This window comes from Cynocephalus volans, chromosome 3 (genome assembly GCF_027409185.1).
Source record: "Cynocephalus volans isolate mCynVol1 chromosome 3, mCynVol1.pri, whole genome shotgun sequence".
Taxonomy (NCBI): domain Eukaryota; kingdom Metazoa; phylum Chordata; class Mammalia; order Dermoptera; family Cynocephalidae; genus Cynocephalus; species Cynocephalus volans.
This window is the reverse complement of record NC_084462.1, coordinates 154,407,438-154,422,849: the sequence shown is the minus strand read 5'-3', so window position 1 is coordinate 154,422,849 and position 15,412 is coordinate 154,407,438. Positions and strand designations below refer to the sequence as shown.

Genomic DNA, 15,412 nt, shown 5'->3' with positions numbered 1-15,412 from the left:
AAAAAAGATTATACTTTCATCTGTCATTTTTCACTTAAAAGTTTGATCCTTCTGTTCAGATTTCACCAGTTTAAATTCTAAGTTACTGAAGTTCTATGTTAGATCCGTTTTCTTTCTTTGAAGAATAAGCTATTTTTCTTTATTGTAAACCTGTTTTTCATGATACTAACAGTATTCAGTTTGAATTCTACCTATAACCTTGAAATTATTATTAAAATAGAAAGTATTGTAACAGTGGTGATGAAATAATTCTAAATGTCTCACATCTATGTTACCATGACCACATTTTTACTAGTGCCTGAAGTATAGTAGTCTTTGCTTTTCTCCAGAGGTGTTTGTGCCACTAGATGTATATAAATTTTACATTTTATATTTATCCTACGTTATCTTTATTTTCAGTCCTTTGGTTAGCTAACTTTGACCTGATCTCAGGTCAAAAGTAGACAGTTTTAGGGTACATGAGCAAAAACTTTCATCTTCTCTCTATAACTTTTAACTTCTCTTCTTAAAAGTGCCCAGGAATCTTAGTTTATATTATCAGAATGAAAGACTTTAATGTTAACAAATAGTACAGAAGTGTTTTTACTATAGAATTTGTGAGAGGAAGTCTGATCTTAATCTCAACTACAGGCATCTTTGAACATTAATATCTCAGTATCTGATCGAAGTAACTGTAATGTGGCAAGCTATAGGGACATACAAGAACCCACACCCAAATGTAGAAAAAGATACAAGAAGAATTTGTATTATGTTTTCTTCCCCTACTTAGAAAGATCAGAGGTCATGAAGTATGACAAATACAATTCCTCCCTGATACATTAGTATAGTACCATAAAAATTATTATAAAGGTGATCTCAAAAAGCACAAATGTTTTCATAACTGTAAAATTGGCCCAAGAAAATTTTATATTTCCCTGAATATTGTAAGGACACTAACTGGAGAACGGTCCCATTCTAAAATGACCTTTTATTTTTCCCCACCATAAGTCTTCTAATCCTAAGTAGTCCTATCTGTTGCCTCAGATGCTGAACACTGCTGGCTACAATTACACAATGAGCAGATTAATAAAACAGCAAATTTAAATATCTTACACAGGATTTTCTGTGCCACTTGGCAGTCTTCTGTGTCACTGGTCAGCTGTCTCCCATTCTCTACCGCAGGTATTTAGCAAATTTATTCTTTCAGCAAATACTTCTTTAACTCCTTCTCTGGTCCAGGCATTGTTCAAGCTCCAGGGATACAGCCATGAACAATATAGATGGAAAAAACCCTGCTCTCATGAAGCTTATCTTCCAGTAGAATACCAAATGTTATATAAGTGTTGGTTAAAGAAGGGCAATTACTGTTGTTAGTGGGGTTACTATTGCCCCAGTTTGCCTGGAACAGCCTCAGTGTAACACGTTTCTGAGTCTTAATAGTTACCGTCTTCACTTTTAAAGTGGTCCCAGTTTGGAACCCTATAGTTCTAAATCTTATATGTACATTAATTCATTTAATCTTCACATTAATCCCATGAGGTATATGAGATTATTAGCATCATTTATACAGATGTAGAAAGTAAAGCATAGAGAAGTTAAGTAACTTTGCCTTTGGTCATACGAATATGACCAAAAGTTACAGAACCAGAATTCAAATCCATACAACAGCCTGGTTTAACCCCTAGACTGCTATTCTAAATCTTCATTATTTTACTCTGCTTGTCTTTTTTTCCTATCCCCAGCAGAGTAAAGCAGGTAATCTCATCTCCTTTACAAATAAATTTATGGTTCTCAGAGTGAATTTCCTCAACTTGCCACTCTCTCCTTTAAAAATCCATCTTCATCTCTACTCAACCTCACTCCATCCCTCCATTTCAGAAGAAGGGACTTCCCTCCTCCTATCTAAAACTTGTATTCTAGTCCTATCCCATCCTGTCTCCTGAAGGAGTTTGTTCTCTAAATTACTCTTCTCTTTTTCATGGGCCTTCAGTCTCCTTCTTTCCACTGGCTTTTCCCATTCAGCATAAAAATGTGATCTGGTGTTGTTTAAAGATTGGGAGAGGTTTTTAAAAGTTTATTAATAATAACATAATGATGATAAATGGCTACCAGTTATTTATTACCCTATTTATATTCCAGGTACTGCATATAATCTCTAATTCTTTTAACAAAGCTACAAATATTTTACAGATGAAAAAAATAGAAACTCAGAGGGCTACATAACTTACTTAGTATATAATTTTATGAATTCAACTAGCACTGAATTCAGACCCATATTTGTCTTACTCCAAAGCCCATTCTGTTTCTCGTATAAATGCTAGTTTATTACAATTCTTATACTTTCCTTGATCCTCTGCCTGTCCCCCATTGCCCTGTAGCTGTCCTTTTTACAGAAAAGTTTTTTAAAGAGAGTATTAGATACTTGTAGGCTCTCCTTGCCTTTCACTTACTTCTCAATTCATTCAAGTCTAACTTTCAGTTCTGTATCAGTCCAGATCCTCCAGAGAAACAGAACTGATAGGAGGGTATGTGTGTGTGTGTGTGTGTGTGTACGTGTGTGTGTGTACGTGTGTGTACGTGTGTGTGTACGTGTGTACAGCCTGGAAACTCAGACAGGATTCCTATGTTACAGACTTGAGGCAGAATTTCTTCTCCAGGAAACCTCAGTTTTTGCTCTCAAGGCCTTCAACTGATTGGATGAAGCCCACCCATATTATCAAGGCTAATCTCCTTTACGTAAGGTCAATTGATTGTAAATGTTAATCATATCTATAAAACACCTTTACAGCAGCATTTAGACTAGTGTTTGACCAAACAATTTGGTAGCTGTAGCTTAGCCAAGTTGACACACAAAATTAACCATCACAGTCTCTATCACTCTACAATATCTTCATTGCTAAATCTAGTGGATACCTTTCATATCTTTGCTTACTTGATCACTATGTAACATTTGACATTTTGGACCATCCATTACTTTTTGAAACCCTTCTCCCTTAGTTTGAATGACAATTATCTCTCTCCATTCTCCTGTCTGACAATAATCTCTCTCCATTCTCCTGTCCCTCTGGCTATTCCTTTTTTGGTATTTCCAGGAATTACTCATCTTCTCCCAATTCTTTAATTATTGGTGTTCTCTAGTATTCTTGGCCCTCTTATTACTCCAATCATTGATGTCTCTCAAATCTAAAATTTCATCTTAGACTTTTCTCTACTTGAGCTTCAGACCGATGTATACAATTGCCTGTTGGACATCTTGAACTTTGCTTGTGTAAAACTGAAATCCTATTTCCTCTCAAACTTGCTTTTGCTTATCTTCTGTTCTCTATCTTAGTTAGTGGTACTTGCTCCACCCAGTTAGTTATCCAAGCCAGGAACTAGAGAGGAATCCTAAACTCCTCACTTATATTTGCCATTTAAAACTTTCTCATCTCCATGCCTATGTCTCAACCAAGAGAGCTCAACCCTCATTTTCTCACACCTGGAATGATCTTATGGTCTTCGTGCTTCCTTTACAGGCCTTTTACCAGCCCCTCTACACAGCTGCCAAAATGATGTTTTAAAAATGCAAATCTCTTTGTGTTTAAGTTCCTTCAGTAGCTTCTAATTGCCCACGGAATTAGCATCAAATTCCTGATCAGGCATACCAGGCCTTCCATCAGGCCTTTTCTACTCTTTATCTCCTATTGCTCCTTGCTCACCCAGGCTACTTTCAAGCCATACAGAAATATTTACAGAGCCCCACCCTGCCATGCTTGCCTCCATGTCCTGTATTGCTGTTTCTTCTGCCTGGCATGTTTACTACCTCTATTACTTCCCTATCCACACCTAGGACATTAAGAAAAATTATTTCAGGACCCAGTTTGATCTTGTCCTTTGTATAGCCTTGCCCAATTCCACAATGAGATTTGACTATGCCTCCTTTCTGGCATCATTGTACCTTGTTTGCAGCTCTACTATAGCACTTATTACTGTCCCACTTATTTTGTTTATCTGAGTGTCACCTTTCAATGGACTGTAAGCTCTTTAAGTATTGCCACTGGCTGACGTATTATAGAAACTCATCAAATATGTGGTGGTGTGGTGGTGGTGGTGATGATGAGTCCAGAATAGATCCCGGTGGTTCACTTAAATAAGGCCATGCCTCCCATGTCAAGGATTCCTGGGCTTGGACACGGAGGAGAATGGTAGACAGTTCTGTTATTCTCCCTTGTCCCTTCTAGAGGATGCTGCTCCAACCTTAGCACCAGATTCCTTTTGAGCTATATTTTTTATGATAAACTGATACCTATTCTCAGACTTCATTCTGTTTTTGTTTTATTTTGCTTGTATCCTAGGAGCAGATAAGAAGAAAGGCCGCTGTTAAATTACTATTACATTCCATCACAGGAGAAATCGTACATCAGCCTGTTCTCATGTGATTCTCACGTGCCAAAAGAAGTCTTATCTCAGCCAGCAGAAAGAAAATTCATGTTATAAGAAAGTTATTATTTCAGTAGTTTTCTTAATCCTCCTATGTCCCCAAAATGTCTCCATGCATTTAATGTCAAATTAAAAACTGAACCAGTTCTGTGTTAATCCTCAGAGGAAAAATAATGGTTTTTAAAGATTGTTAATAGAATAATAAAGATTTCATGTACTTTTTACATGAAAATTTAAGGTGACCAAGTGTCCTGCTATACACATCAGGGTCAGAAGATAGTGGAGTGGTCAGCATCTCAATTTAGACCTAACTGTTACTTCCTACTCTAAATACACTTGTAGAAGCTATTTGTGGTGTAACTCCTTATGTATTAAATATTTACCTGACTCTTGGTTTTCTTGGTTGATTTTTTAAATGGGTAAAGAATCTAGTTATGAATTCTTTGCCCTTTATGGAATGTTGTATCTTAGTTTTGATTCCATCTGTCCCTTCCCCTTTACTTAATTTTATCTTATTGTTTTGCATTGTGTTTCTAAAATAATGGCTTTGGCTTGTTTTTTCCTGAATGTTTCTGCAGTTTGGTTTGACTATCTGGCTTTGGGCACCCCTCCTGAACTTGGACTCCATCTGTAATTGTGACTTTTGGAAGGCAGAACTCAGTGTTTTCTGTGAAAGATGACTTTATTTTATTTTTTTAATATTATATATGTGTCCCCCCCCCCTTTTTTTGATTTCTCTTAAAAGACTGGAAAGAAAGCAGTTAAGGCAGTCCTGTGGGTATCAGCAGATGGACTCAGAGTTGTGGATGAGAAAACTAAGGTAACATTTTTTATAAGCTTAAATGTGACTAACTACTTATATAGTCTTTTTATTCCTAGTGATCAAATATAATGCCATTAGACTGTTGTAGTCACTCCATATCCTTCCACTATGTCCAAAGTACTATCTTCTGAGAGACTATTTAATGTTCAGGAAATCAATTTAGTTACTCATTCACCTTATGAATAATAGAATTCTCTCAGCATTTTGTTGTACATGGCATAGCATGTTTAACACACCAAGTATTAGCATTTAATATTAAGATTTGAGTTCTATTTTTGTTTGTAGATATTTAAAACACCTTTTTTCACCCCCACAAATTTGATGTAAAAGATGATGGACCTTTTACCATAATTTTAAAATTAAAAAAAAAAAAAAAGGTGATGGGCCGCATCTGAAATTTCCTCTTGCTCCTTAAGAAAACACCGTTTTTGGAAAGTGATATTTAAATTAATCAACCTGCTATTTAACTGAAAATCCAATTTAAGTAAAATCTTAAGGACTAGTAATTGGCTCTTTGAATAGTGTTTAAAATCTAAACAATATCTCAAATTGTAGGTAGCATTTTGCATTTGAGAGAAAGTGATCCTAAATGCCTAAATAAGAATAGAGACACAGACTCTGCCACTAGAGAGCATAAGGTGTTATATAAGTGCATTTAATCATTAATTAAAATTCCCTAAGAGACCTAAAGTCAGGAAAAATTTTAACAAAAAGACAATTTTTAAAAAAAATTCAAATGTCACTGGAAGGGGAGAAAGTCTGAGAGATAAAGAGCAGTTTTGATAGGCAATTTGCCAGATAAATTTTAAGTGATTTAATATAGCTGCAGTTTAGTTCTTTGACCTTCCATTTAAGGCTTTTTTTTAATTCAAGAGAATCAGTAGTCTTAAATTTTAGTATATTACCGTTGGAAACAATGATTGTTTTAATTTGCTTATTTTTAAAGAACTTGTATACTTTTCATTAGTGTTTTGGATGAAATTTGTTGTACTTGGAGACTGTGTATTTAATTGTTTCTTACGATAGTTGGAAAGTGATGTTGCCCCCTGGTGCCTACTTTCAGCACTGGCATTCATTCATTTAGTTCTTTGTTTCACATTGAGTGATAATAATAATTGGTGGCTTGCCACCATTGGACCCATCTTACCACCTTTATATGTAGCTATAAGCAGGGACTACATACAATGTTGGGATCAGTATTTGATAAGACCTTGCCATAATCTTCTGCACACATTTATTGTGGAACAGAAACAAAAATTTGAGGTCCCTAAGCCTTCCTGTACCATCACCCCACCCATGTCCACCTTGTTTTTGATGGTGCTCCTACTTAAGAGTATAGTACCTCTTAGATATTGTCATAGAAGAAGGGATAGATTAATTGAATTGTGGATGAAAATGGGGGTGGAAAATGAAATTTCTATTACTAAGAAGAAAAAATAAACAATTTTTCAAAAGTATCTTCAGTATGTTCCACTTCTAGCAATGGCTGAATAAACCTCCTGTTGGATTGACCTTCCTGCAAACAACTATTAACTCTGAACAAAACAATCCAATTATTTGAAGGAACTAAAGAATAATCTAAAGCAGGCAGATTCTGGAAGGAAGTGGACACTTGGAAAAAGGAAATGGCACTGGGTGATTTCCCATTTTAGAGCTTCTAGCCTAAGGACAAGCCCTAGTCTGTACCATATAGCATAGCTAAAACTCCAATAGAAAACTCTTAGTCATTCTGGTCTGAAAAATCGGAAGACAGAATTTGAGGCAATAGCTACCACTAGAAAGTGGAAGGAGAATCCTGGAAATGAGAGAGCCAAAGAGGGGACCCAAAATTTTATCCAAATTTCTGACCCCTTAACCATGCAGGTACAAGGCGGACCAAATAGCCCAGCAAAGGACATAAAAACTGAGAAGTGAGCTGCTGTCCAAAAGATAGTTTTCCATTTGGATATATATATAATCAAATTAGCTACCTGCTAAAACCAAAAACATAATACTTCCAAGGAATGTAACAAAATCCAGACTCTCCACATATAACATTCACAATGTGTACAGTGTAATGCAGAATTACTTAACATACAAAGAAACAGAAAAGTGTGACTCATCTCATCAGAAATGACAGTCAGTAGATACCTAACTTTGAGATGATCCAGATGTTGGAATTAGCACACAAGGATTTTAAAGCATATATTATAACTATACTCAGTGATGTAAAGGAAAATATGCTCACATTGAGTGAAGAGAGGAAATCTCAGCAAAGAAACGGAAACTATGAAAAAGAAACAAGTGGAGGTTCCACACACCTGAAAAATACAGCATCTGAAATAAAAAAATTTTTAAATAGGGTATATTGTTAGTTGAAAAAAAGCAAGGTACGGAACAGTATATATATTGTGCCAATTTGTGTAACAGGTGGTAGAAACATGACTGTTATAGTATTTGCTCATATTTTTTACAAATAAGCCAAAAGGATTAAATATATTGATTTATATATAATGTCAAATTGAACATGGAATCTATCATGAAAGACATCTATAAATAAAATCAACAAGCATGTGTTTTAGAACATGTAGATGAGGTAAGGGAGGTATCTGGGCAAAGTGCCTCTTGGGATGTCTCCTAAGTCAGAGTCTCAGTATTCAAACTACCAGACACAGATCTACTCTCTGTTCCACAGCCTACTTGCATCAAATGTAGGGATTCTGTGTTGTGAAATGAACATCCTTTGTTTATTATGAGAAGTTAGAATAACCTCATAAATCTTCTCTCTTCCTTTGTGCTTCCCATTTTCTAGGACCTCATAGTTGACCAGACAATAGAGAAAGTTTCTTTCTGTGCCCCAGATAGGAACTTTGATAGAGCTTTCTCTTACATATGTCGAGATGGAACTACTCGACGCTGGATCTGTCACTGCTTCATGGCTGTCAAGGACACGGTGAGTACAACATGTATTTCATCATGAGTATTCTCAGCTGAGCTCCTTCCAGGTTGGCTCAACCAAGCAGTTTTCAGTACATTTTTAACAAGTACATGCTGCTACAGCTGCACTTGGAAGTGCCTAAAAGTAGCCTACTTTCACTTTTTTTATTCAAGTAGTTCACCTTTTTGTGACCCTGTGAATTGCAACTCTGCAGAGAAAAATGATTGGCAGAGATTCAAGGTCAATAAAGGAAGGTAAAAATGCTCTGGTGATGGTGGTTGCTAAACTTTGTTTGAAACTTTTTATTATTGGAAGTATTTCAGGATTCTTAAATGTATTTATTGGCTAACACATCTGGGTAAAGATATTGATTTAGAAGGTGCTTATAAATTTATTTGCAAAGAAACTACCTGCAAATGAAAGAACTGAGTTGGAGAATATTTTCAATTAATTAAGAAAAATAAAAGTACTAAATTATGACAGAATGAACTATGCCAGAAATTGTTGCATGGCAGGAATTTTTGTTTTTCCTTAAAAATACAGAATAATTTTATCCTTCATGTAAATTACCAAAATTCTTACATGAAAGACAAGTCTCTTAGATGGTGATCTTACTTCATGTAACATTGAGTATGTAATTTCCGGGTATTTTAAAGTCCAGAAAGAATAGAAAGGCAGTATAGCCATTTGTGAAGGCTACAACTCAGTAAAACTCTTGCCAGGGTTTAACCTGGAAGAGAAATGGTGGCCTTGCTCTAAAATTGACCAAAAGTTTGTTAAAGCTCTTTGAGACAGTGGTATAAACAAATGTTAAGAGCTCAAGCTCTGAGTCAAATTTGGGTTCCAGTCCTGGTTCTGATTCCTACTATTGAGGGCAAGTTACTTAACATTCTCTAAGTCTTATCTCCATTTACAGAAATGGATACTAACTGTTGTGAAGACTAAATCGGATAATGATTATAAGCACACTTAGCATAGGGTCTAGCCCATAGTAACTGCTCCAGTAACTGTGGCTAATATTGTTAAATCTGTTCTTCCTTGATTTGACACAGGTGCTTTGAAAATGAGTTGTAATAATTAAACTACATTTTTCTTCTCTGTCGCTCAGACCCTAAGAAAGCCACAAAAATGGTTTATTTTGCTGTCACTATACTCACAAAATCTAGAGTTCGAGTTTCCCAATATTAATTTTTAAACCATTTTATTCTCACATCATGGTCCTGCAGGCAGTTTGAATCTCTTAGGCCAGTGGTTCTATTGTATCAGAGTCACCTAGAGAGCTTGTTTTAAAATATAGATTGCTGGACCCTAACTCCAGAATTTTTCATTCAGTGGGTCTGGGGTGGGACTTGAGAATTTGCATTTATAACAAATTCCCAGACAATGCTGTTGGTTGGGGGTGAGGTTGCTCTTCAAGAACTTCTGCCTTAGGCACAGGAAAAATAATAAGCTTCCTTGGCCTATAGCCACCTAGCCTTATATCATCATCCTACCAGGAAGTTCGATGGAAACTCATGTGAATTCACTAAGTCAGTCTTTTAATAAGCAGTCAAAATTATGTAAAATCTTAGGGATGAAACCATTTTAAACATTACCTATCCTATGATATCAGATATTGACATGTAAAATCCAGTGACATGACGTGTTCAGAGCCATATGTAGGAGCAGCTGCCTATGTTTTGGGATTTTTGAGAATACCACAAAAGGCTCCCTGTTCCTAAACATCTCTTCTCACTATGAATGATGCCAATAGTTATTATACTATCTCTTTTTTATCTCACAATTAGAAATATGGTTTAAATACAATTAACCCTGGGAAAAATAATTCATTGAATTTATTAAATCGCCTGTGGATAATCCAGTATATCTGTAGATCAGTGTTTAGTTTATATAAGCCCTTCTCTCCTCCCACATGCAAACAAATCAGTTTATCTGTTTAATTCCTTTATAAGTAGAAATGAAAACATGCTTTCACTTTTGCCTGTGTGTGAGAGGAAGAGTTCAGGATTAGAGAGAGCTAGAAGAAGATAGGGAAGGAAGAAAAGCTTAAAAGCACTCAAGGCCATAAATGGGGAGAGTTGCTCAGAGGGGGAGCATTCAGAAAGGTGAGACAGAAAGCTAAGCTTTCCTTTGTCTGAATTCCTTTTAATCACTGCAATTGCATTATTTATCAGAAGTTTAAGTTTGTACCTTTTTTCCCTGGACATGACGACAGTGTATTTAAACTCCTGAAATTTGCCCTGCTTTTCTAGTGGCTTCTTAGAAATGCCTGGCAAATATTCCCACTATTCCCCTAAAGGGCAACTAGCGGTTTGAGTGTCAAGGCTTAGAACATTGAACATTGGTGGTCAGAGCTAACATGACAGAGGGAGCCTCAGTGATAAGGAGGTCTCCATGGCTGCTTGTAAAAGCACAGACTGCTGATGCTCACTCTACCAAAGACCTGTAACAGTTAACATAATTGAAGTATCATAAGCACTACGTGAGATTATTTATTTATTTATATTAATTTGGCAAACTAATATATGACAACTGAATTTTAAGCTGGAGTTTTCAACATTTTGCCTTGTGTGAAAACAGACTTATTTGTATATAATTGTTGGTATGTAACTCTAAAAAAGCTTTTAAACTCTTCTGCTGACTACAGGGTGAAAGATTAAGCCATGCAGTAGGCTGTGCTTTTGCAGCCTGTTTAGAGCGTAAGCAGAAGCGGGAGAAGGAATGTGGAGTAACTGCTACTTTTGATGCTAGTCGGACCACTTTTACAAGGGAAGGATCATTCCGTGTTACAACAGCCACTGAACAAGCAGAAAGAGAGGAGATCATGAAACAAATGCAAGATGCCAAGAAAGGTACACTGTGTTCTACTATAACATGTGTTTATTTAATGTGGTTTTTCCCAACAGGTTATTATTTTGAAGCTAACAAGGACAAGTTTTCTCACAATCAACAAGAGCCCTTAGTAATATATGAAGACCTTAATAACGAAGCTGAAAATCTTATAAAAGTGCCTTTCTTTAGAGTCGCTAGTTTAATGGCTTCAATGTTTACTCTTTCCATTATAGTAAGCTGTCTGGCAAAGCTGTGCATGTATATGAAAAAGTTGCAAAGACATCCCTTGCCCCCATCCCCATCCTGGGACAGATTTTTAACTATGATGCATCTGATCTCGATGAGAAGCAAATGCTATCAAGAATTTACATCTCAAAGGAAGAAGCACAAGTCCCAGGGTTTGGGGCTGCAAAGGATCTATTGACTATGATGCTGGCAGAAATTTAACAGTGATAATGTTTTTATTAGATAAATGCTGTTTTTTATGCTTAAGTCACAAAAGTCTATAAATTTTGAGAGGTCACTCCCTAACTATTTTTCCCATATCTCTGTTAATTTTAGTGTGTGAGTTTGTAGAATGTGAGTTTTTAGGTGTCATCATAGCAGAAATGCCTATACAAACATTCAAGTTATTCAGGAGTCCATAAAGTTGGGTTGGGTGTGTTTTAGTACTAAGTGACAGGACTTGGGGAAAATGCTTTGTATTCTTGTATATAGTTAGGGTTGAAACCTACAAGAAACACACAAACAGTTCAGTTTAATAGACATTAATATGATTTTGATAATTTTTTACTACTATATCCTTATAGTTCTAAATCAGCCATTTTGGAATACATCATTGATCTAGTAACCCAAATAGCTCAAATTCTTAAGCCTCCAAAAAAGCATACGTATTTTTATTTGAAATGAAATTATTGATAATGATTTTTTAATTCATTTTCTCCAGGATACCAAAGAATAAAAAATATCATGCTATCTTCACTGGAAAACTTAATCTGTATAGCTGTTATTTAGTGTGCTTTAGTGATTTTTCAGACTGAAAGCATGTTCTTTAAACCAGCAAATGATAACTCTTTGCTACACACAGCAACTGCCAAAGAGATTGAGTCCTAAAATTTACAAAGGGTCAAGACGGTTGGGGTTAGAGATATGCCACAGTCAGAATGGGACTCAGTTGCTACCCACATGGAAACACTCTTGTACTTAGGTTGAATCCAGTTTACAATTTTACTTGACACCTAATCAGACTTATGCTTATTTAGACTTTTCAAACTTTGCCACTCCCAAAATCCTCCCTAAATAAACAAACATTGAAAACCAGAACTATCATTCTTTAAAGGACCTCAGATTAGGAGTTCATAGGAACTGGGTTTTTAAATCTTGTTCAAAGTTTTAACTTACAAATCACTGCATGAGAATAAAAGATCTAATATCCGTGTCTTGGTAGATATGCCACGTGACATGTAGTAGGTAATTAAACCTTTTATCTGTCTGAAATATAGGAGATCTGAACCCTGCTTCTAACCTTTTAGGAGGCATTGGGAAGGAGATGGGTAAAAGGACCTAGAGGGCTTTTGAAGACGTTGCTAAGGTCCTCTTTCTCTTGATTTTCTTGAGCTGAAACAGATAAGACAGTTGTTGGTTCATCAGTGGCCCCTGGCAACACTGCCCCGTCCCCGTCCTCTCCCACCTCTCCCACTTCGGATGCCACTGCCTCTCTGGAGATGAGCAATCCTCATGCCATCCCACGCCGACATGCACCAATCGAACAGCTTGCTCGCCAAGGCTCTTTCCGAGGATTTCCTGCTCTCAGCCAGAAGATGTCACCCTTTAAACGCCAGCTATCCCTACGCATCAATGAGTTACCTTCCACTATGCAGAGGAAGACTGATTTCCCCATAAAAAATGCAGGTAATGCACCGTCCAGCTGATTCACCAGGTGCTCTAGCACTGAAGCATTATTTATCACTTCCAGTGGACACATGAATACCATTAAACCAGCCACTCCTCGCTCTCTCTAAGGCTTGGTGGTGGTGGTTATATCTTATGTCATTTCCCACTGAGAGAACACTAAGGTCTGTGGAGGGGGGGAAGTGAGTCATGAATTTCTCTTCAACAAATAGTGACAGAGTCATGATGGAATTTCTACCCTGAGCCACAAGGCTTGTGGTTTGTCCTGATATAATTGTACTACTACTCAGCTAAACTACTTACAGACATCAAGAGTCTCAAGTTACCATTCTCATTCTGCCATTTGGGACCCAGCAGGGAATTAATTAAAGAGGCTTTAGAAACACATACAGTTAAATAGCATTACTGTCAGATGTACTAGAAGAAATGGATAAGCGCTCATTGTCCTTGTGGCTGGTTGGCTCCACAGGGAGGAAACTCAAAACGGGCCTCTGGTATAAATCTAAGACCTGTTGTTCATCAGAGACAGTGGGCTTGCTCACACACATTCATTACCTTTCAGAACTGCCACACAGGCCTCTGTGTGGCCTCTGTAGAGCTGAGCCAGCCACGATAGCTCTATCCTCATCATAAGATCCGGAGGTAAAGTGGTAGATCTAGTCAGTGCTTTTATTGGACCCTATTTTACTTCCCTCTGAGACATGTGAAGCAATTGCTATAACAATATGAGGAAGCTCTGCCTCAGTAGGACACTACGACTGATAGTACTATAAAAGTGCAGAGTTAAGTTCTTTTGACAGATGAAACTAGGCAATTGATGATGAAACAAGCCATTGGACTAAGTGATTACTGAGGGTCTTTTCAGCTCTCAACTCTTATGAAAACTGAAACTCCAGATGTTTCAGTCTCCTGCTGGGGCAAATGGGGAACAAAAATTGTTCTCTTTTTACAGATGAGCAAATAAAGGTTCAGCACATATATTAGCTTCCTCAGTGATACAAAAGTATCCCAAAGTCAGTATTAATAACAAAGTCTCTAGAGTCCTACACCTCAATTCACTTTTTCATGTTATCACAGTTCATATACTTGGTAGTACTAGAGACTTTGAGAAAAAATGACAGTGATGACATTTGTCATAGCTTATTACAGAGAAAAGCACTGATATCTACTGGTGCCCTGGACTTTAACCCATTTTTCTGATAGAATAACTAAATGGCTCCAGAACTTAACTGAAACCACAGCCTTGGGAACTGGTTGGAAGGCAAACAGGTTGCAGATGTCTTCCAGCAAAATTTACCTAGCTAAACATCTTAGCACTAAAAGAAAACATCAGATTCCTAACAGTGTTACAGGAAGAAGAAATAAAGAAATTTGGGGATTTGTGAAGGACGAAGATATACCTTAGTACATGAGTTGTTGATATTTTATACTTTCCCATTTGAAAAGCCAATGAAATCATGGTCAATAAATGTTTTGAGGCTGCCTTTGTAGCCCCACCAGACACTTAATTGAGCCTTTTCCTTCAACAGATATGAGATACAGTGTAAAATGCCAGTTTATGCCATACTGTTATATTTCAAGATTATTCCATTTTTCTGTCTGGAGCCATTTTCTGTTTGCCTTGCAGTGCCAGAGGTAGAAGGGGAGGCAGAGAGCATCAGCTCCCTGTGCTCACAGATCACCAATGCCTTCAGCACACCCTGTGAGGACCCCTTCTCATCTGCCCCCATGACCAAACCAGTGACAGTGGTGGCACCACAATCTCCTGCCTTCCAAGGTTGGTGTCCTCTGACTTTCTCAGCTGTTCTCTTTAAAACTAGCACTTTTAGTATGCTGCTCACTAACCATAAATTGGCATCCTGAGCTTCCCGAGAGCTGGTCAGACCCATTGATTTCCCTGTTTGGCATTGTCCTTGTGCTTTGTTTCCATTCTTGTTTCCTAAGATGTCTACATTCATCATTTTGCATGTTTATACCTGTCTTTCATCCTATTCTGTTAGGAATTTCTGTAGTCCCAACCCATTGTTTTATTTGCCACTTTACTGTTGAGGGTCAGAGTATTTAGCCAGTTGTCCAGAAGCAAAAGTCATAAGAACTGTTTCTAGCATTATGCTTTCTTTAGCACAGTGGTTCACAGTGGTTTATCACAGGGATGATTTTGTCCCCTCAGGGAAAATTTGGCATTCATTGTCTAGAGACATTTTTGGGGGTTCACAAGTTGGGGGGGTGTTGTTACTAGCATCTGGTTGGAGGTCAGGGATGCTTCCAAACATCCTTCAATGCACAGGACAGCACCTACAACAAAGAATTATCTGGCCCAAAATGTCAATAGTGCCAAAGTTGAGAAGCCCTGGACTCATCTAGTCTCTACTCCGTCATAAGAGGCTCATAAAGAAAAAGGCACTTCTTTTGGCTCTTTAGTTCATTTCGTCTTCTATAACAAGTGTCCTAAAATTTGCCTTTGTGGCATTGAAGATTTACGAGTTGTTTTCAGAGAGACCCTGCTCCTACTGAAGAAAGATACTACTACA

The 15,412-nt window shown here is 37.1% G+C and overlaps 1 protein-coding gene across 6 annotated transcripts in view; it reads left to right on the top strand.

The window, feature by feature from the left end:
• Window positions 1-15,412, top strand: part of NUMB (NUMB endocytic adaptor protein) — a 175,554-nt gene that overhangs the window by 155,791 nt on the left and 4,351 nt on the right. For 4 of the 6 annotated variants that reach the window (XM_063091888.1, XM_063091890.1, XM_063091887.1 and 1 more), the window contains 5 exons: window positions 5,144-5,218; window positions 8,013-8,153; window positions 10,786-10,990; window positions 12,588-12,881; window positions 14,509-14,658. In XM_063091888.1, the coding sequence (XP_062947958.1) occupies window positions 5,144-5,218; window positions 8,013-8,153; window positions 10,786-10,990; window positions 12,588-12,881; window positions 14,509-14,658 (865 nt within the window). The remainder of the gene's footprint in view (window positions 1-5,143; window positions 5,219-8,012; window positions 8,154-10,785; window positions 10,991-12,587; window positions 12,882-14,508; window positions 14,659-15,412) is intronic. The other 2 variants (XM_063091891.1, XM_063091889.1) reach the window with 1 other exon arrangement.